The following is a 21,878-nucleotide window of genomic DNA, read 5'->3' as shown; positions in this document are numbered from 1 at the left end:
ATTTAACAATTGTTAATAAGAAAGACAAAAAAGTCTGCATAGTAGACTTGCAATGCCTGAAGACAGGAAAATAGAAGAAAAGAACTGGAAAAAAATTACAAAATATATAATCCTGGAAATAGAAGAACAACAATTGTAATAAAAAAGTAAAGATAGTAGCAATACCAATAGATGCCTTGGATGCAATTCCAAGGCATTTACAACAAAGTAAATGATAGGGTTGATAGATTGTTTTAAAGTAAAATAATACTTCTAGACAAGAAAATTATGTTTCACTTTGTCAGGAAATCAAATTACTCTGATCATTTGATAATGTTGAAGTATTAGTCAGCATGTATGTTTAGAAAGGTATATAGAATACCAGTCATATTCCCTTTATGAACTCTTGAACATGCAAACTAGTTGTTTTATTAATCATGATGAATTTTTAAAAATATTTTCTTGAAAATAATTACAGTTTTGTCATTGTTTCGCAGAAGCCTTTAACTAGTATCCAGACCTGTTTTTAAAGACATTTTTGCTAACTATAACCAAGCATCTTAGAGTGACATCTGCTGGCATATATTTGAACCTCTGAAATGCAATCCTTGGCATAGTAATCCAGTGTGAAAATTTTGTTTCATAATATTGAAACTAAATCCTTCCCACTGCACTTCAGAAACATCAATTTTTCCAGTTTTGTTTTAACAGTTGTATGTCATTTTGTTAATATGTTCACTTGGGAAATACTTGCTTCCAGAAGGTCACTTGGATTCATTAAGTATAATTAGAAAAGATGAAGTTCACTTCAGAGCCAGCTTGATTTTAGATACTTAGTTTTCATCATACAACAATTAAAATGGACTAATCAAACTGCCTTTGGATTACTCAGATGAGTAGCTATATATCATGCAGGCTATGGAGTTTCTTTTCTGGGAGTTTAAAGTTTCTGATTACAGGATGTATTTATAGTTTTTGTGTCATGTTACACTTTTCTATCATGAATAATTTTGAGGGTTTGCTTTATAACTAGTTACAGAAACATTCAATGTCATGTATACAATATGAACAATTATATGCTTGATTGCTGCTGACTCTCCTATGGATTTCCCTCCGCTAGTTAGAATAACAGAATAACAGAGTTGGAAGGGACCTTGGAGGTCTTCTAGTCCAACCCCCTGCTTAGGCAGGAAACTCTATACCAGGCATGTCAAACTTGCGATGTCATGTGACATTGCGTGACACATCGGGACTTTTTCCCCATTGTCAGCAATGGGGTGGGCGCGGTTTCATTGTGACACATCTGGTCCACAGGCCGGCAGTTTGACATGCCTGCTCTATACCATTTCAGACAAATGGTTGTCCAATCTCTTCTTTAAAACTTCCAGTATTGGAGCACCCACAACCTTTGGAGGCAAGTCATTCTACTGATTAATTGTTCTGTCAGGAAATTTCTCCTTAGTTTTAGGTTGCTTCTCTCCTTGATTAATTTCCACCTATTGCTTCTTGTCCTGCTCTCAGGAGCTTTAAAGAATAACCTGACTCCCTTTTCTTTGTGGCAATCCCTGAGATATTGGAACACTGGTATCATGTCATCCCTCGTCCTTCTCTTCATTATACTAGATATATCCAATTCCAGCAACTGTTCTTTATATGTTTTAGCCTCCAGTCCCCTAATCATCTTTGTTGCTCTTCTCTGCACGCTTTCTAGAGTCTCAACATCTTTTTTACATCATGGTGACCAAAACTGGATGCAGTGTTCCAAGTGTGCTCTTACAAAAGCATTATAAAGTGGTATTAACACTTCATGTGATCTTGATTCTATCTCTGTTAATGCAGCCTAGGACTGCAACTGGCAAAACAGCATTGGCTGTTTTGCCAGTTGCAGCACACTGCTGGCTCATATTTAAGTGATTGCCACTAGGACTTCAAGATCCCTCTCACAGTTAGTACAATTGAGCCAGGTACCACCTGCCTAAATGTAGAACCTTACTTTTTTTACCATTGAATTTCATTTGTGAAAAAAGTAAGGTTCTACATATAGTCATTGCATAGGGGTAGTGTTTATCTCCATTTCAAGGCCATCCATTTCTGTGGTTATGTGGCCAGTATGATGTCACAGAGCACTGTTATTTTCCCACCAAAGTGGTACCTATTTACCTACTCACATTCGCATGCTTTCAAACTGCTAGGTCAGCAGGAGCTGGGGCAAGGATGAGAGTTCATCCCATTGCGTTGCGCTCTGGTCTCGAACCTGAGCTGATGGTATTTTTTTATATAGCACATAGCATAGAACATATCACAATTGTCATAATAGAGTTGTTGAATCATCTTGAATGCTTGTAATATACTGTATGTGGCTTAGTTTCCATACATAATATTTTTTTCTGGTATCTTGTAAAATCAGTATGAACAAAATGAATGACAGCACAATCTAAACTTCTATAGTATTAATTCAGAATCAATTTGAAAAGAAGGGCTTTTGCCTTCTTTAATTTTCTGGCTTTCATGTTTATTCTCCACTCATATGAAATATTGTAGAGAAATTATGTAAAAAGGCTTGGGATTCCATATGTCTGTTCATTGATCTGTTTGTCTTCAGCAGAGTTGTTCCCTGGAAACAGAACACAATAAAACCAAATTTAGTTCTGGTAGATTAAGAAAAAAGATTGGTTTCAGAAACAACCTGGAACCAGCTAGGGGCTGTGGAGATATCAAATTGAGAAAATATCCCTCAATGGATCCTATGGGAGAGGAAATGAAGCTGCATCTCAGAATGCTGCCAGTGTCTTCATTCAACCCCCCCCTCCCTTGTATTCATGTGATCCAGACTGTCTTCTCCAATGCCTATCTCCCAATAGGATCAAGCAAAAAAACAAGCAAAAACACTTACAGTCAACACATATACATCCCTCTGATTAGATCCTTACAGTCACACAAAAGAAAATGCAGATGCTTCTTCCAGTGATGCTGGTAAAGGGGCTGTGAAGAATTTGAAACACCACGCTTACAGGGTCCCCCTATCTTGATTGTACATATAATTCTTGTTTGCCTACTAGATGTTCCACACTTGAGTGAGAATCTCAATAGATGCAATAGGTGCTAATTATTCATCCCTCTTCCACTGTGCTCACAAATATGTGTACTGAGTATTAACTTTATAGAGTGCTAGAATAGTAATTGTGTTTCAGGTTAGATGCAGAACAGTTTTTCAATACTTCTGTGTTTAAGCTTGGCTATAACTGAAACGAAACACATCAAATTCTAAAGAATGACCAGAATGCTTTAATGCTCCATGATGTAATCCAGATCTTTATGTTCCAGTTGTTTGTTGATATATAACCAATGCTATGTTTTATTTTTACAAAGTGATATTTATATACTAAATTAATATGCATAATATATACCATGTGTATGGCACTGAGTTATAGATTTTTTATATTATAGTTATTTATATTATTAATATGTTCATTCAGCCTAGAATACTTTTATGAAATTACTGGGTTAGAATAAAACAATAGAATTACAGTAATATAATACTGTAAGTTCCTGATAACAATCTGACATGTTGTTGTGTGCATGCCTGCAACAATTTCTAAACCATGTATAGTTGTTCCTGATTGAAGAATTTTGTTCAGACTTAAATATTTAATAACTTTGTTTTACTCTGACAATCACTTCAGGTTTTTATGTGATGCATTTAAGTTTTGTTAATCTATTTTCTTTTAAGATAAGCATACTAAAGCAGCAGCCAGATGGCAGTGTAACAATTATAATTTGACAGTATAATTCATATTAAATATTAGAATGCTATACTGACCGAGAAGTTTTTGTTCAGCTCTCAGCTGCTTGCCTAATTTTTTAATTATTTAGTATATTTATATGGATGCCCAACTCAACATAGGATTGTGGATGGCTAACAATATTTTTAAAAGATAAAAACAATATATAAAAATCATAAAATATACACCAGCCAGGAAAAAGAACATAAAATGTCAGTAACAGTGAATGTAGACATGAGATGGTTTCCATCATGCACCTGGTCCCCAGGCAAAGCAAAGCCAAATCTTCAAGAGTTTATGGATGCACAAGGGGGGGCGGGATTGAGGCCAATGAAACCTCCACAGGAATGATGTTCCAGGGGGCTTGTGCTGTGGCCGATAATTATTTTACTGTAAATTCTAAGTAGCCTAATTTTATTCATTTTAGGAAAGGTTCTTTTTTAAAATAATTGATTATTTTGTAAAACAAAGAATGGAATGCAATTCCTACTGGAATTTATTGAAACAAATGTTGCAATATACAGTATACAAATCATTACTGTGAGTTCACTCAGTTACCTCTCAAAGAAATGCAGATTTTTTTTTTTTTAAAAAAAATTCCATTACAAAATCAGACCTGGGAGAAAGAAATAAAAATAGTAATTTCTTTATAACAGTGCAAATATTACACTCTCTTTTAGAGAACTCTTTTTAGAACTGAAAAACAGTTATATTTTATATACAAAGAAAAAAGTTTCATTTCATTTTGTTAATCTTCCTGTAGATTTTCAGGAGGCTGAAAATTAACACAAGTTTAAGCCTTCCTTAAAGTAATCATAAACCTGTTTAGGGGACAAAGCCTCACTTCTTTGAAATCACTAGCCAAGGATTTCAAAGAAGACATAAAACCACTTTGAAAAGTTTAAAGAAGTTTGAGATGACATCCCTTGAAACAGCTACAAAGTAAAACTTTCCCTTTGCTTTGTGAAAACCACGACAATCTTATGAGGCAGTAGAAATCTCTTCTATTTTGCCACCAACTTCTGAATTGAGCCCATTATTTGGAAACATCAGAAGCACGGAAGACTTAAGTACCTAACATTATTATCAAAGGAAGCAGGCTGACTTTTCTAAAGATTCATGTTTTATAATTAGAAGGAGGACCCTTCAATGAAAAAAATAACATAAGCTTTTAAATATATCACCTCCAAATCCAGCACTTCATTAATTAAAAATCATACATAATTTATTTCAGTAGTCATATGTACCTACACTCATTACATATTTTAAAAGACAACCATATTAGATTGAATACCTCTCAGAACATATTTGTGTGAAAGATTCTGCTGTCACAATGAAGTTGCTAGTTCAAATGTACTGTGACATATATATTACTATATATTTTATATATATAATCTATTATAACTATAGTTTAATAGCATATTGCTGTGATTAGTAACATATTACTTGTATTGCTTTTGGCTTGTGTCTAATGTTAAGCTTTAAAGCCATTTGAGTGACTAACTTTGAATATTTAGCATTTAAACATTTGATTTTATTATGTAATATTCTTCATAAATCTTTCAAATGCCACATGGGTCTGAGAATCCCAGAATAACTTATATTTCTTTGGATGAATAGATTATTACAACTTTTATTATAAACATGCACTACTCATCCTTTGTAAACATGAGTCTGATATACTTCAGACAAGTTCTATTGAAAGTCCTAATTCACGAAAGTAGTACTATTATATTCAAAGCCAACTCTAGATGTTTGGAATGGTACATGGAAAAATGCATATATATTATATCCAGTTTTCCAGAAATTGTAGTTTAACTACTTTTGACTAAATGAAGGACTGCAACTCACAATTTGATATAAATGGAGAAAGAAAATTGCATTTCAGTTTGCATATTAGGTATTGCACATTTGGGAAATATAAATCAAGGGTTGTGTTAAAATGCACAGCAAAGATGTTTATTATAAAATTTGTAGAAGTTACTAGAAATTACTAGAAACTGAAATGAAACATATATGCAAATACACAAAATATCAGTGCTATTACTGAAGCAATAGAATATTAAAATAATACCAGCCAAATTAACTGGCATCATTATTCAAGTTTCTGTAGATTCAGTTTTAATGCCTTTTGAACAGATCATGTAAATTTATGCAAATTAAAAGAAATGCTGACGAGAATAGATCAGTGGATGCAATTTATCCATAAAATCCCATAAGCAGTACCTAATGTTCCTAAAATGCAATGTAGGATAGAAGCTGCATCAGCTTCTATGCTTTAGGATGATAATTTAATATAAAATTCTGAGCTTGACCATTGGGCTATGGTCCCAGTCAGTTGAGTTACATCTTGCATGGATAGTTGTTTTAATATACAAATGGAACTCCTTGCACTCTTGTTTGCTTTCTTGTGCTGAAAAGAGTTCTTTCTATATCTCTCCCATCTATAGTTTGCCATGTGGAAGGATTGCTTTGGTGAAAAAATGGTCTTGTGCACTTGTGATATTACTTTTTTTTGGATTTTGAATGCGCTATAAAATATATATTTTTACAAGGTATCTACTGAGAACCAAATGCACAGAATAATTCCAGTTCAAATATTTCCTTTTTGTTATTTGGAATTAAATTATACATTTGCTTAATTATGAAAGTTTTAAAATACATTAATTATAGGTTACTAAGAAACTTCTGTTTTATTGATCTCCTTACAGGTGAAACTGCTGCTCCTCGGGCAGTCTTGACTGGACATGATTATGAGATTACCTGTGCAGCAATTTGTGCTGAACTTGGTGTAGTGATAAGTGGTTCTAAAGGTGCATTTTATATTTTTTAAAGCTTTTCTTGGAAATACTTATTTCTTATAATAATGAATCTAATCATGAAGATGCTTATACATTTAGAATATCAGGTTCCTACATCTGTGATTTCATTATGGATGAAAGGGCAGATCTTGGATGACTACTGAAAGTAGGGTTGTCTTCTGAGCTTGAGGTGTGGTATCAGCCAAGACCCAGGAGCAAGGGTGGTGGAATGGATCTCGTCATACAGGACTCTCTAGTGATATACAAAATGCTCCCCAGTGGGACTGGATATGAAACCCTGTTTGTTAAATTTGTGTCCAGGGATCAGATGGGAGTATTGCTTTTGTGCCAAGGCAATTGATGCTGTATAGCAATCTCCCTGGCAGAGCTCTCTGGTGATGGAGTTCTCAAGGTTTCTGCTTTTCAGAGACTTTAATCTGTTTTCTCTGATCATTTTCATCTTTAGTTCTGGTGGGGTTGCACTACTGCATACAGAAATGTGTGCAATTTGGGTGTGTTCCAGAACTCAAGTCTCTTGTTCAGAAAGCAAATGGCAGCTATAGTCAAGCAGGCCTTTGCATAGTTTTGTGTTGTGTGCCAATAGTTTTTATTTGTCCCATTAAGTTGGGCAGAAGGGGCATGGTCCAGTTCCATCAGTAAGAGATTATCACCTAGAGCAGTGGTTCTCAACCTATGGGTCGGGACCCCATTTGGGGTCGAACGACCATTTCACGGGGGTCGCCAAACAATGCAGTCCGCCATTTTTTCCCCCTTTTCCTTAGCTGTGCTACTCCTTTTTATTCTATTGGCTTTTGAAAGCCAATAGAATAGACTCTCTTGAATAGAGTCTAATTCTATTGGCTTTCAAAAGCCATAGGAATTGTCCAGGCTGTCTCTGCCCTGCTGAGCCCGCCAAAAGTCCCATTCTGCAAACGGTGCTGCACCAGTTGAGTAGTCCTCGACTTACGACCGGTTGAGTAGTCCTCGACTTACGACCGGTTGGGGGGTTGCAGCATTAAAAAGGTTGAGAACCACTGACCTAGAGCATGGGTGTCAAACTCGATCGTGTCATGTAATCTATTGTGATGTATCACTTTTTTGCCTTCCTGGAGCCGGGGTGGCTGTGGCCTGCATGTTGACACATCTGGCCCACGGGCCGCCAGTTTGACACCCTGACTAGAGAGACCCAAGTCCACAGTCTTTTCCATAGATCTAGCTTCCTTCTGTAACATTGTACTGCCTAAGATACAGATGGCCCTGATTCTGCTCACCTTTCAGAAACTTTGAAGACAATGTTTGTTTTCCCAGGCATGGGGACTGGGAAAGTAATTGAGCCCAAGCTGTTGGTTTATAGCATTTTCAGGAACTACTTTGTGTTGGTTGGGAAATGTATTTTGTATATAGTGTATATATATTATATTTCTTAAACTTTGTTAGCCACCCAGTTTAATTTGTGAGATGGGAAACCACATAAATAGATTCAAATAAACAGACACATGCACGCTTGCTTCATATAAATATTATGTGGTTTTTATGGCTTTTGAGGACAGCAGTAGGAGCAAAAAGGTTTGGTTAAACAAAAAAGAATTGGTACAATCACTGCAGGAGCAACCTATTACCTTCCACATAACTTTGTGCTTCCCAGAAGCTCTAATAAGGCAATTCATGACTGATTCTGAAAACTGTTATATAGCAACATGTGTTTGTCATCTGTATATCTACCAGTATCTGTTAATAACTATTAGATATTAGAACTGAACATTAAAATTGGAGTTATTTTTATTTTAGTAAAGCCAAATCAACTTGGTATATTTACCAGTTAATATTGAATATTTAATGGCTGTATTTTTTAACCTCCCTCATCAGAAGGACCATGTCTCATACATTCTATGAATGGTGATCTACTGAGGACATTAGAAGCTCCTGAAAACTGTGTGAAAGCAAAACTTATCCAAGCATCAAGGGAGGGTCATTGTGTTATATACTATGACAATGGTCATTTTTGTGTATTCAGCGTGAATGGAAAACTCCACTCCACTATGGAAACAGATGATAATATCAGGGTGAGTATCTTATATGAAAGTCTTATTTTTAAATATATCTCACTCTGCTGTATTGTATTTGATAATTATTGAATACTTGTATAATTTATAAATTATTTAATATCACATATGAAATAACTGTAGTATCTTCATCAGTAGTAACAGACATTAGTTTGGAAGTTAATTTTTAGCATGTTCATAATTCAAAATAGAAACAATGTTTTACTGCACAATATAGTGCACACCACTTTTTTTAGATTGTGGGCCATACTTGGCTTGAATAATATATTGGGGCTGCTCTGCAAAAAATGGCTACAGGCAAAAAGAAAATTCAATTCAGTTCAATTTAAATTGAATTGAATGAATGAATGATATTATATTTGCAAATTCAATAATGTTCTATCTTTTTTAGAAATTATAATTTCATAGCAACTTTTAGAGTTATACTGTGTTGCACCCAAAGCTCAGGAAGACATAGTTATATATACAGTGCCCATCACTATGGAAGAGCCCAGTATCTAGACATAAACTATATCCTCATTTCAAAAGAACATTTTATTATTATTTTTATTCATTTGATTCGTGTCAGAGAATGGATTCATCTTACATAGCCTTCTGGTTTCACAAAATACTGGACATGGGATGTACACACAAATCTTATTCTCTCTATAGTACAAGGTATTATTAATTCAGTTTGGTCTGGTTGTTAACAAGGGTAGTCAAAATTTAACAGAAATAACAGAGAAAGTGAATAGGGAATGATAGTTGTGTGGGCAAAGCAACACAAATGAGAAACATATCTGGTTCCTGAATGATTGCACTTAGATAAGTGCTTGATACCAGCTGGAGCTCCAGATATACTTAGGAATTGGAAAAAGTAACCCACTGCTCTTTTCTGCTGCTTTTGTTCACCATGGAACAAATCCACATTAGAACTATTATTTGTTGAGCTTCTTCAGTGGAGATCAGACTAGAGTGCTACTATTGCAACTGTGGTGGAATATGAGAAACCCCTAGAGGATTCATGCAGAAAAAAAAAATGGTGATGGCCTGAATGCCCTAAGTGTGAGAAACACTGAACATTTTGGGCCATCAATAATGAAGGAAGATCTATCTTTAACATTCAATGTTACTTAGTTTCCTGGGAATAAATCTACAGGAACCCTTATTTTGAGGTGATTTGTGTGGACCCTTTGCCTCACAGAATCCTATTGTTAGTTGATTGTCAGAAGTCATTGTTGCTTAATTTAGATAATATATTTGTTGTATTTTGCAACTGTACCTGTTCAAATTGGGGAAGATAAGAAAAAGAGGGTTGGACTATTATAGGCATGTTCTTATTATATGCACTTAGATCATTACCAGCTATATTTAAAAAATAGGTTTTGACCTTCCTTCACCATTCATATTCAAGTATTTATTTGTATCTTACCCTAATTCTTCAGCTTAGTGATTTTGTTTTGTGTTTCCTACGGTAAAAATGCTGATAGCCGCTTTCTGTTGTGATAATGTTGTCACCTAGATCAGTAAATCTATAAAACATCCTTATATTTTTTGCTTGGTAAAACAATTTCTGCAGTGTTGTCACTTGCAAGGCCATTTTTTATGCAATGGAAATTATCTATCCAGGCCAGTGGTATATACAATCCCACGCTATTATTTTTCCAAACAGTCCCAGATGAGTTTTACTCTCAAACAATTCATGGTGTTTTCCCAGAGCTTCTGTATTTTATCATTTTGTAAGTGAAGTGGTAACTGAAAGATTAAAACAACTGTGTTCAAAATGTCTTTGCCCAAGGCACTAGAGTCCAGCAGCTTCACAGTTTGTATTATAAAATGTAGTATACGGAGCAAAAAAATTATTTCTTGTTGAAATTTCAGAATACTTTCTTATATCCATGCAAGCTTGGTTTGCAGAATGTTGAAAAGGCTGAAATTTCCAGTTGTTTTATTTAATCTCCTAACTATTTTGTACACAAGTACAAGAAATGCTACCAAAAAAACTTTAGGCTGTCTGGATATACTCAGAGCATAATCAAAGCTTTCCACCTGTTTTTGTTTTAAATATTGCATTTCTCAGTAGAACTTTGGCTAACAGAATATCACAGCAGATCTGCTTTACAGTGTTTAGATATCTTAATGAGTAACTTAAATCTAAGTTGGCAGGCAGTCCAAAGAACTAAAGTTATTCTACCCTAAACAAGGCCAATGTGTTATTTCACCCAACGGAACCAATTTATTTTTCTTTCCTGAGTCTGTTTGGAAAAGTCAAGTATCTTACAGTCTCCTGCTGCTTTATACCAATATTGTCAGGCTGACAGGTCTGGGTTTTTTTTTGGGGGGGGGGTAAATAATGGTCTTTCAAAAATCTGAATTTTGAGACTCTTCAATGAAGTGTGAACTAGAAGCCACACAATATTAAGAATGTCTTAAACTATGTTTTGAAGTCCCTTGTATCTGAAATAATAAAATTCCTAATACTTTTTATATTAAGACAAATTAATCTTATATTTAAACCTTCTGCTATCCCATTTGTGAAATACCATTTTTTACTTTGCTAATTGTTGAAGCTAAATGTTGAAGGCATGCTATAAAAGTGAAATTCTGATGTTTAAGTACATTCTTTCCATTCAGTTTCCATTCACAATTAGATAGGTCAGTGAAATTCTACATTTATTAGTAAAGTCCAAATCCCATTATTTTTATTCCTGAAATACACCAAGTTCACTGATAGATGAATTAAAGATTAATGGCTTTAATTTACCTTTTAATATACCATAAATAAAAAGCCTCCAGTATAAGACTCAATTGAACCATAACCATGGGGTTAATAGATTTTCATCAGCTTAATTTTATATAACTGTAGCAAATAATTATTTGTCATGGTCTTCACTGCAATTTAAAAAATAGCCTTAGGAGATAGCCATTTGTGAAACAGGAAAAGAAAGGTATTGATTTTAGTTATAATGAATGATCTTTCAAATAATTATACTTAGCTAGTATGAGTCTTGCATTTTTTAAACAACTTATTATGTTTGTCATGTTTCCATCTGCAGTCATTTATGTACAAGCAATGTACTCAATATTCTTCCGCTTATTGCTAGGCATCTCAGTGTAGCAAATATGTGGGTGTGTGTTGCTCTGTAAAATTCTTAGCATATACTTTGAGTCTTGTAATATAACAACAACTATGACATGAAATTTGGATATACGCACATTTGAAAAGATAATTAATAGAAGAGCAGATGGATTAGAAATGTTACCATGGCAAAATGTTCTATATGGCAGACGTATGCCTAAAGAGCATTTCTTATGCTGTCTCGGTGATTGTCTCATTGCATTGACATGGATATGAGGCTGGTAAGACCTCATCCTAGGCTCAAAACAGTCATGCTGCATGCCTTGTAGTGAAGAGTCAATAAAAGACTACAGCTGTGTGAATTGGTTTTCAAACCATGCTTTGATTTGGGATTGAAAGGTTGCATGAATTTCTAAATCCTTGTATGTAAAAAATAGAAATCATGACACAATCTTGCTTTTAAATGAAGTAAAACAGGAGCTATTGTCATTATCTGTCTTCAAACAACCATGCTTATATACAAACCTATTGTTTAAAAGATCATTAGCAATAGTAGCCATAAAAAGCATATATTCCTTTTTTCTTAGGGTAACATGTATAATAAATAAAATTCAGAAGAGTGGAATAATGCATTTTATAGCAAGTATGCTTGTAACCTGTCATTATGGCTCATTAGAGAATTAATACCCTGAAATCCAAGTAGCCCTAGTTCCCACTATATTGATGTTTTACATTCAAAAATAATGATTAAAATATGTGTTTATTTAACCTCTCTTTTCTATAGATCCCACCTTCATAAAAAGTAACCTGGTCTTATGAGATGATAGTAATAGCAATTGAGGAATAGAAAGTTAATGTGAAAATTGTTTCATTATTTAAAGTCACTTTCCTTGTTCTAGGCAATCCAGCTGAGCCGTGATGGGCAGTATCTCCTCACAGGAGGAGACAATGGAGTTGTTATGGTTTGGCAAGTGTATGACTTCAAGCAGCTTTTTGCCTATCCTGGTTGTGATGCTGGAATCCGATCCATGACTCTTTCATATGACCAAAGGTGAGAGAGATCTGGATGTTAATTGCCCCTTCCATTTTGTCTTATACTTTTATATTGATAGCAGAACTTGAAGCACTGAAAATCATATTTCATATAAGATTTTTTTCAAATATAGAGCTGTTAACATGCATAAATCAATGATTCAAAACAGCATGTTTATTTTATAGTTGTTCCCATCCACTGGCTCTTTTGAAAATGAACAAATTCCTACTTCAAAATAGCCAGATTGGGGGGTGGTGGTGGAAAGATTTGAGAATAAAAGGATTCTATGCTCTTTTAATCCCATTCTTTGCTTCTCAACTGGACTTGCTATATGTAATTAGACATTTCTGACCACACTAGTTTTAAACATTTAAACAAGTCCCAACTTGGGCAACTTTTTTTGCAGTGAAAAATATGTAGCTGATGGAATGAAAAGAAATATTGTGTCAAAACTTTTGTTTGAATTTTCAAACACAGCTTTATCTGTGGTTTAACTTAATGTTCATAAAACTATGTATAGTTAAGTGTTACTTCAGCATAATGATTTGGTGGTATTTTTTTCTCCATATTTTTTCCTTCACAGGTGTATAATGACAGGCATGGCTTCTGGCAGCATAGTAGTTTTCTACAATGATTTCAACAGGTGGCATCATGAATACCAAACCAGATACTGAAATTTGAATTAAACTGATGTGGCTGTGCAGCTCTTCTCATATGGAGACTTCAAACATACACATCTCTCTTTACTATCTTGTCTATTCTAGATCTTATAAATAGTTAATATATCTGAATGTAACTTAAATTTGCTGGGAGATGCTATTTTTTGAAGTTAATTGCTATTTTTGTAGACTTTGCTTGACTTTTTGGGATGGGGAAAAACAGAAGATGATTGTTGGGGATTCTGTAGCTTATAAAGAAAATCTATATTTTTTAGTCATAGTAAATCTATTTTGATCATTATACTGGGGGGGGGAGACTGTAATAGGATGGCTATAATTCTTGTATTAGCTATATTATGAAACATGTTTCTCATGTAAATCTTTATAATCTTATGGAATATTTGATTTTAACAATGGAAATTGTTATAACAAAGGAAGTTGGTTATAATACCAGCGATCAGTTATAATACTGACATTTTAAACTCTGCTTATCCCTCCCTTCCCTTTTGTCTTGTACTTTTACAGTGATAGCGAACTTGAAGCACTGACTTTTCTGAAAATCAAGAATATTTAAATTATGTAATGTAATTTTGTTTTCACATGATCGTGAAATCAAGCGTGATTCTAGATTTAGGTGATTAATATACCTTTTAAATTATTAATTTGTTATTTTGTTGTGTGGTTAAGAGAGAAATAATCATAAGCAGAATTTATACATCAAGCATATTTTTCTTATCCTTTCATCAGTCCCATTGTTCTTCCAAATTAAATCTATTTTGAGGATTTTGGAAGTATTCTATTGTCTACTATACTTTTGGAAACTATGTGTGGATCCAAAAAAACACTTGTGCTGAAGATCTGCAATTTTTCTTTAGCACCTAACATGGAAAAAGCTATTGTGTCTCTACAACACAACTAGTGAGAACTGTATAGCACAAGCCTTATATTGATCTTAAAATCAAGACATGTTCCCATCAAATCTGATTCAATCATGCTGACAATGTCTTCAAGTTCTTGGGAAACTAAATAAAATTTATTATGAACAATGTTATTTTGGTGTTGCATAAATTCTACTAAATATATGATTGCTGTGCAGAATTCTGTGATTATATTTTTTAAAAGTATTGTTTTTAGTATGCAAAATTATTTCTTGATAAGTTGTGGTTTAAGATTTGAAATTTACATTTCTTTGTCTTTGTTGGTATATAATTTCTTCAACTAATTATTTGAAGCAATTTGAATGTTTTTTCCTATATTCAAATAGCCCTTCTTTATATGAGCATCAGAAAGGAGAAAACTCAGTTTGAAACAAGATATTAAATAAAAAAGGCATTTGTATTTTAATGCTTCATTTATTACAACAGGAACATAAGAAACAATGCAGAACTCTGAAAACAAAATGATTGTAAATCTTGTCTTTTTAATAGGAAATTTTGGTTATAGTTACTGCTGCATGTATCAAACATTTTCAGAGAACACAGCAAATGCCAAATGTGTATTTATTGCTACATTTCTTTTAGCACAGACCTAACACCATCTACAAATTTAGCTTCTATATATGTAATAGATGATGGTTGTGGCCTTGAACTTTGCAAGTATAGTCATACTCTCCTCTTCCAAGTCGAACAAAAGCTTTATTGAATATACTCAGATAATAGTTGACCAAACCAGAAGACCGGCTGTGCTTATATTGTTAAGATACATGATAGTTTAAAAACCCTGAGCACAGTTGAATTACAATGTTATTTTTTTTTAAAGACTGTCTTCCAATGATACAGGAAACATCTAAAAATTAATCCCCAAAATCCGGAGCAAAAAGTAACCTTTGCTCCTGAACTCTTCCTTCCTTCTCATTTTGAATTCAAACATCTGCAGTCACATGTCCAACTTTACATTGTTGTTCATTTCTTTTTGTGCTCTGTGTAAAACCAAGGCACTGTTTAGATTTGATTAGGACAAGAAGAAGATTCAAGCCTCTATTCTTCTATGCATTCTACTAAAGGTCCAGTCAACTGTCTAGCTACAGCTGCTAATGAAAGACCTCTCCTAAGGAATGACGTATGCTATATGTGTTTCATGGAGGGCTTGATGTGATATGTCTGTTCTTTGGTTTTCCTTGTGCTTAGAACAGATGTGTCCTTGCTTTGCTTTTGTTTTGATTTGACAGGAGAGTTTTATTGGGTAATTTCTTGTGCCACTGTAATCTTTCGGATGCCAAAATATATTCATACAAAGAAAGACTACAAACCCAAGAATGTTTTTCATTTTAGTTATATCAGAAAAGCATAGCCAACATATGAGGTACTGGATGGTTTTTCATCAGGAACATTCTATCATTAATATTTGACCACATGGCCAGTGAGCTGATGAAAGGGTGTTTTTTTTTTTTTAAAAAAAAACCTTTTTATATAAAGCAATTAGAACATAAACATTTATCATCCTAGTAGAATGGGGAAAGGGTACAATTATTTGAACACTGACTTCAAAGTATACTGGATATGGACCACCCAATTTTAAACAATTGGAACCCCTAAGATGGAGAAAAAGAAATTAAATTTGTCACTACATGTTGAGTATTATGCTAGAAAAAAAATAAAAAGCTAGAAATCATAAGCATTAAATTATGCTAATATAGTGCCATTCTTTCTACCTAGGTTACACTGTGTACAGTTGACTGATTAATCTCAAAGTTATTCAAAACTAAGCTCCTGAAGCACAGGCACAATATATTCCTGATTTTGTTTATGTTGACTGAAAACTGAGTACTTAAGTCTGAAATTTCAGGATTGCAGTCTGAATTGATTAGACTGAAGACTGAAGTTGATTTTGACAATATAGTAGGCAGGGTTAGTGGGAACATTGCCACAATTCAACACTGAAATTGTGTCCTATTTCCCACAGTCTGAAATCAATAATGTTGAGAATACTGACTTCATAGGGATTATTGAAATCAAGAATATAAAAGAGGTAGTTCTTTTTTCTTTACTACAAAATAAGAACAGGAGGCAGTATTAATAAGCAGAAACAATACTGGTCTGAACTGATAAATAATCTAACTGGGTAAAATAAGTAGGGAGGAGGAGAAGAAAAGGAAGGGGATAGCATGGAAATTTCAGAAAGCATAATTTGGGAAAGTAATTTAGGATCCATTATACTTGCTGAAATATAGCTTCAGCAAAACAGGTGACTTATGAACAAATCATTATACGACTAATACTTCAAACTTGGAAGCTTAGAGGGGAATTTCATGTGGGACTCAGGGAGATGCAAAAATTGTTTCTTTTAAAATGTAATATTTAAATATTTGGACATGAAATATTTGAAAAATATTGTTTGGATTGATTTTTTTCTTTTAATAACTTTTGTGTAGCTCTGCATAAATCTTTAGAGAAAGTTTTAGAAAAGTATGCATAATATTTATAGAAGCAAACAGAACACCTGAAATACTGCAGAAAGAAATTTCCAGATAGTTTAAGATTATGCTTAACAACTATTTTCACATTAGACTTGGTTAATGTGTGCTACTCCCTGGTAACTTTGCGGGCCAATTTTAATACAAGAGTTATGTCAGGGAAAGGGATTAATATCTTTAATTCACACTAAAAGTGCCCACAGCAAAATTAAGACTATACTAAGTATGCTATCATACCTAAAATAAATAAAATCTCTTAGCTGTTATTCTGATTTAAACATAAGCAAATACTAAGGTGAAGACAGTCTTAAGTGTAAAACAAAATAATGTCTGGAAATAACTGAATGACACAACAATTGTATACCTATACTCAGTAGAAAGTTTTCTATTGTAATAATACACACCTGAAACATAAAAAGAAAAATCAGCCTGATCCTATTAAATAAAATTATGTTATCAAATTTGAGAACATAATGTGTACCCAGAATGGAAGGAAACGAGGTAATTACAAATCCTGGACTTGCTTTATAAGTTCTCCCCCCAAAAAAAATTACTACTTACTCTTTTGAAGAAAAATGTTTATTGCAGTTCTTAGTTCTAATGTAAAGAGCTAATAGAAAATGATTTAAAGTTGTTAGAAAGAAAAAAGAAAACAAGCATAGAACATACAATATTGAAACAAGCATTAATATACAACTCCATCTACCCTTCACTGCACATTTAGCATTATAGTTCCCCAAACATTTGATGACTTTCTTTAAGAGCGGGCTAATTAAAAAAATACAATGCTGGCAGCATTTGGTGTTGGTGACTAGTAGTTCATTTATTACACTAGCTCAGTGTTTCCCAAACTTGACAATTTTAAGGCATGAGGACTTCAATTCCACGCTGGCTGTGGAATTCTGGGAGTTGAAGTCCACATGCCTTAAAATTGTCAAGTTTGGGAAACACTGCACTAGCTTGCTATAAATATACTGCTCTTTTTTTTAGATAATGCACCATGCAGCAAGCTTTCTGTTCCAAGAAAAAAAAAACCCTGGTCATTCATGACAGGAAAAGAGAAGCAGGAAACAACCTGCAAAATCTTTACTAATTGCAATCTTCAAAACACTCATACTCATTCATAAATGGGGTTGGTTGCAAAATGATTGTCAATGATTGAGTTATTCTATATTAAATTCCACAAAGTTTAAATTTATGTTTCTTATCTATGTGATCACTTAGAGTCAACACCAACTTGATGCTACTTAATCAAAAAATTTTATGTCAAAAATAAGTGTGCTATCCATTCACACCATTATTGAAACCTCCACAACTTGACTTTCAATATAGTACAAATTGCCACTGGGAATAATCTTGCTTCTCTCCAGGACCATTTTAGATCTGCATTTTTAAATTAAAGAAATGAGTTCCACTACCTTTTTGTCTAGCATTTCTTTTAGAAAAATCTAGGCTTTGTTGGATGAGGCTCCTTAATAGTTACACCTATTTAAAGTATATCCAAGTATGAGAAGATAAATTCATTTGTATATTTGAAATTATAGTGAACACAAATTCATTTAAAAACATAAGAATTCCCAAATGTAATAGGTAGAGTATTAAAATCTACTGTACATACAACCTGCATCCCTTTTAGACATAATGAAAAAAATACAGTAGCAAGGGTAAGAGAACAGTAGCTGACCTAGCTGTGGATTTCATTAGAACTTCTCTTAAATTAATCCTGCAGTGTCATGACATACTGATTCAAGGTAGGAAGAAAGTCTGAGTAGCTGAGAAGCAGCAAGAGAAGACAACTTGTAATTAGTTGTAGAAGGCTGAGGAGCAGGATTTATCTTGGTGATTTACTTCACATCAGCTTGACCTGGGATTTGACAGCGCTTGTTGCAAAATATCTGATTTTCTTTATCTAGAGCTGTGTTCTAAAATATAATTTTTAAGAAAAAGATAAATCACATCACTGACAAGTATTATATGTACATATAATAGTATTTTTAAAAATGATACATGCACAGTCTGAAGAAAAGGAAAAGTAACTTCTAAGATCTTTTTCAAAAGTGTGAGGTGTTTGGAAAGTGGTTTCTCACACACACAGCCTTAGTAAGAAGAACTGCATGCCCAGATTGAGCATGCTGCAGAACCCATCAGCCAAAGAATGTTGATTGGAGGAAATTAGAAGACATAATTTTTTTCCTGCTGCAGCCCCTTCCTTAGGGAATATTTTTCTCTGAGATTAGAATAGCCCAAACCCTGTTGGTTTTTCACAAAGCTTTAAAAATTTGGCTATGTATCTGGGCCTGGGGCTTGGATTGTGTGAAGAGTCCTGTTACTTGCCCTTGATGTTAGTTAGTTAACTATCACACCCACTGTTTATACTTATTTATTTTGTGGATGTTTTTTTAAGTTATTACATTTTTAAAAAATATTTTAATTGTTTCATAATTTTAGACTTATAAGCCACATAGAGTCACTTGATTGAGTTGGGTAGTTTCAGAAATTGAATAAATAAATAAATGAACAAATCTCCCAAAAAAGCATGGCCAGGGCCATGTAGTCACTGTATGTCGAGGTGGACCTAAAGAGACAGGTATTTATAACACTATCACTTAGAATGTAAGACTGGCTAAATGGAAAATTTATCCATAAAATGAATAAATGAAAAAAAAATGTGAGTTATGCATTTGTGGAACTAAAACAACCCTCTTTGGGGATATGAACGGACAGATGAATATAAAATAAAAAGTGATTTGGCTATTTGGATATCCAAAAATGAATGAGAATTGAGACTTAAAGTACATGCTTATTAAATGGTTTGTTTGTTTCAAAGACATAATTTAATTGTATATCTATCAATGTGGCAGAGGAATAAATATATAGTCAAAAGCATGATTAATATAATTATGAAGAAACTGAGACTCAAAGAAGGATATACCATATATGAGAAATTCAGGATATGGAACAGACCATTATTTGCCACTTTCATGGGCACAAGCTGTGTGAATTTCCACAGAATGAATCGAGAACTGAAATGGGGCAGAGGACATGGATATTACTTTCAACAGTGCAACAAGAATTAGGATTACCACTGAAAAGCAGCCAGTAAGGCAATGGGAATGTGAAAAAAGTTACTTGGTGGAATAATGACATGCAAGAGGATGCAAAAGGATAAAAAGCAAATGCATTTAAGAGAATTGCTGAAAAAATAAAATTCACTGTCATATAATGATTATGTGTCATATAATGTGTACATATATAGAAAAAAAAATAAAAGATTGTGATCAGAGTATAATAGGTAAAAAGTTGAACAATTTCAAAAGAAAGAAAAAATACTTTGGAAATAGTGAAAAGGATTAAACAGGGAGCCTTCGGAAGTATGCTATAAATAGTTTGAATTCTTTCCAAGCAAAGGAAGTTATTTTATAAGTGAATAAAAATGATAAGGTTGCAGGTGTGGACATTATGACTGGATAAATGTTAAAATATGAATATTTATCTGTTCGGGAAAAGGTTGTATGAATCTTGTAACATACATATGCCAGATGGTTGGAAGAATGTGGTTAGTGTTTCCCGACATAAAGGGAAAGGGATGATAATGATGATGAAAAGATGATAAAGTTATATAGTTGGTAATGAAATGTCTACAAGCAAACAAGCTTAGACAGCACCAAGGACAGTAATGGAAAATTTACATAGTATTTAGTTCAGTGAGCTTCTTAAGATTTTGGGAAAAATTCTGATTGAAAGGGTGAAATTTAATCTGTCGATGGGTGATTGCAGTGCATCTTTCTACTAGACACAGTATGTGTAGACCAGGTATTTTGTCCTTCAGAAAATCATTATGAATGTATGGATGTAAGAAAAAAGAAAGTATATTGTACAATGGTTGATTTCAGGCAACTGTACAATAAAAGTGAATAGACTTGGATTATGGAATGTTTTAAGCAAGTACTGTTGAGGTTTGTTGCTGAATGTGGGATGTGATGGAATAAAGCATGGATGAGAATAAATGGTACACTTACAGAATGGCTCAGTATTTTAACAGACAAATTATAGCAATAGCAATTGCATTTAGACTTATACACCGCTCCAAGTGCTTTACAGCCCTCTCTGAACAGTTTACAATCTCAGCATATTGCTTCCAACAATCCTCATTTTACCAATCTAGAAAGGAAGGAGGGCTGAGTCAACCTTGAGCTAGTCAGGGTCAAACTCCAGGCTGTGGGCAGAGTTAGCCTGCAGTATTGCATTCTAACCACTATGCCACCAGGGTTATGATGGTACTATTGAGATTTGTTGGTTGGGAATGTAATGTGCACGCACTGGTTATGAAAATGGTCCCATTTTTGTTAGCCAAAAACTGAATGGTTTACAGGAAATGTTACATAAGCCATAATAATGTCACATGGAGTATGGAGCCAAAATCAATATTCCAAAGTCCAACATAAATTGTATTTGAAAAGGAAAAAATGGACCGAACAATTATGACATAAATGAATGGTGAAAATGTATGAATTTGTGTACTTTGATAGAATCTTTGTTGCAAATGGGGAAATGTTGAATCGCAAGTGATGATAAAGAAGATAATAGGTAGCATCCAGTACGGAAGTAATGAAAGCTTTTTGGAAGAAGCAAAAATCAATATATAGAAAAATATGTCTCTCCCTACTCGATTATGCAGAACTGAAAGATAAAATATGATTCTTCTATTATAAAATTTAAACAACCCATTATAGGTTCTTCAAATTATATAACTTGTTCATATTACTACTCTGATTTCTCAATTGTGCTTGATATTTTTGAAAATTAAAAATCTAACAATGAACTGTAATTAGTTTTATAATTAGAGTCATGAATACCTAATATGAATTTATTTGTTTAACATTAAGTAAGCCGTGACTCAAGCTAGCACATGGCAACAAACTGAACTAAGCTTTTACAAAAAATTAACTGAAGGAGAAATTTTACTTCATAATGATTCACTAGTAATAATAACTTTCATAGCAGATGTAAGATTTTAGGCTTTATTTCAGATAGATCAAGAGCATTTGGCTGTCATAATTAAGTATTTAGAATTTTTTTTCTTGATATACG

General features: G+C 33.5%; 2 protein-coding genes across 6 annotated transcripts in view; one reads left to right on the top strand and one right to left on the bottom strand.

The window, feature by feature from the left end:
- The window catches only part of LRBA (LPS responsive beige-like anchor protein), a 369,611-nt gene extending 355,185 nt beyond the window's left edge, over positions 1-14,426 (top strand). For all 5 annotated transcript variants that reach the window (XM_039346412.1, XM_039346410.1, XM_039346414.1 and 2 more), the window contains 4 exons: positions 6,473-6,574; positions 8,429-8,625; positions 12,583-12,734; positions 13,300-14,426. In XM_039346412.1, the coding sequence (XP_039202346.1) occupies positions 6,473-6,574; positions 8,429-8,625; positions 12,583-12,734; positions 13,300-13,390 (542 nt within the window). In that variant the 3' untranslated portion in view covers positions 13,391-14,426. The remainder of the gene's footprint in view (positions 1-6,472; positions 6,575-8,428; positions 8,626-12,582; positions 12,735-13,299) is intronic.
- A 349-nt stretch (positions 14,427-14,775) lies between these two features.
- DCLK2 (doublecortin like kinase 2) overlaps positions 14,776-21,878 on the bottom strand; it is a gene marked incomplete at its 5' end in the record, with an annotated part of 52,373 nt that continues 45,270 nt past the window's right edge. Inside the window, one exon of the mRNA XM_039346430.1 lies at positions 14,776-18,709. The remainder of the gene's footprint in view (positions 18,710-21,878) is intronic.

This window comes from Crotalus tigris, unplaced genomic scaffold (assembly GCF_016545835.1).
Source record: "Crotalus tigris isolate CLP2741 ecotype Arizona unplaced genomic scaffold, ASM1654583v1 scf7180000017994.786943, whole genome shotgun sequence".
Classification (NCBI taxonomy): Eukaryota; Metazoa; Chordata; class Lepidosauria; order Squamata; family Viperidae; genus Crotalus; species Crotalus tigris.
Note: the sequence above shows the minus strand (reverse complement) of the source record. Positions and strands in the feature narration are given on the sequence as shown.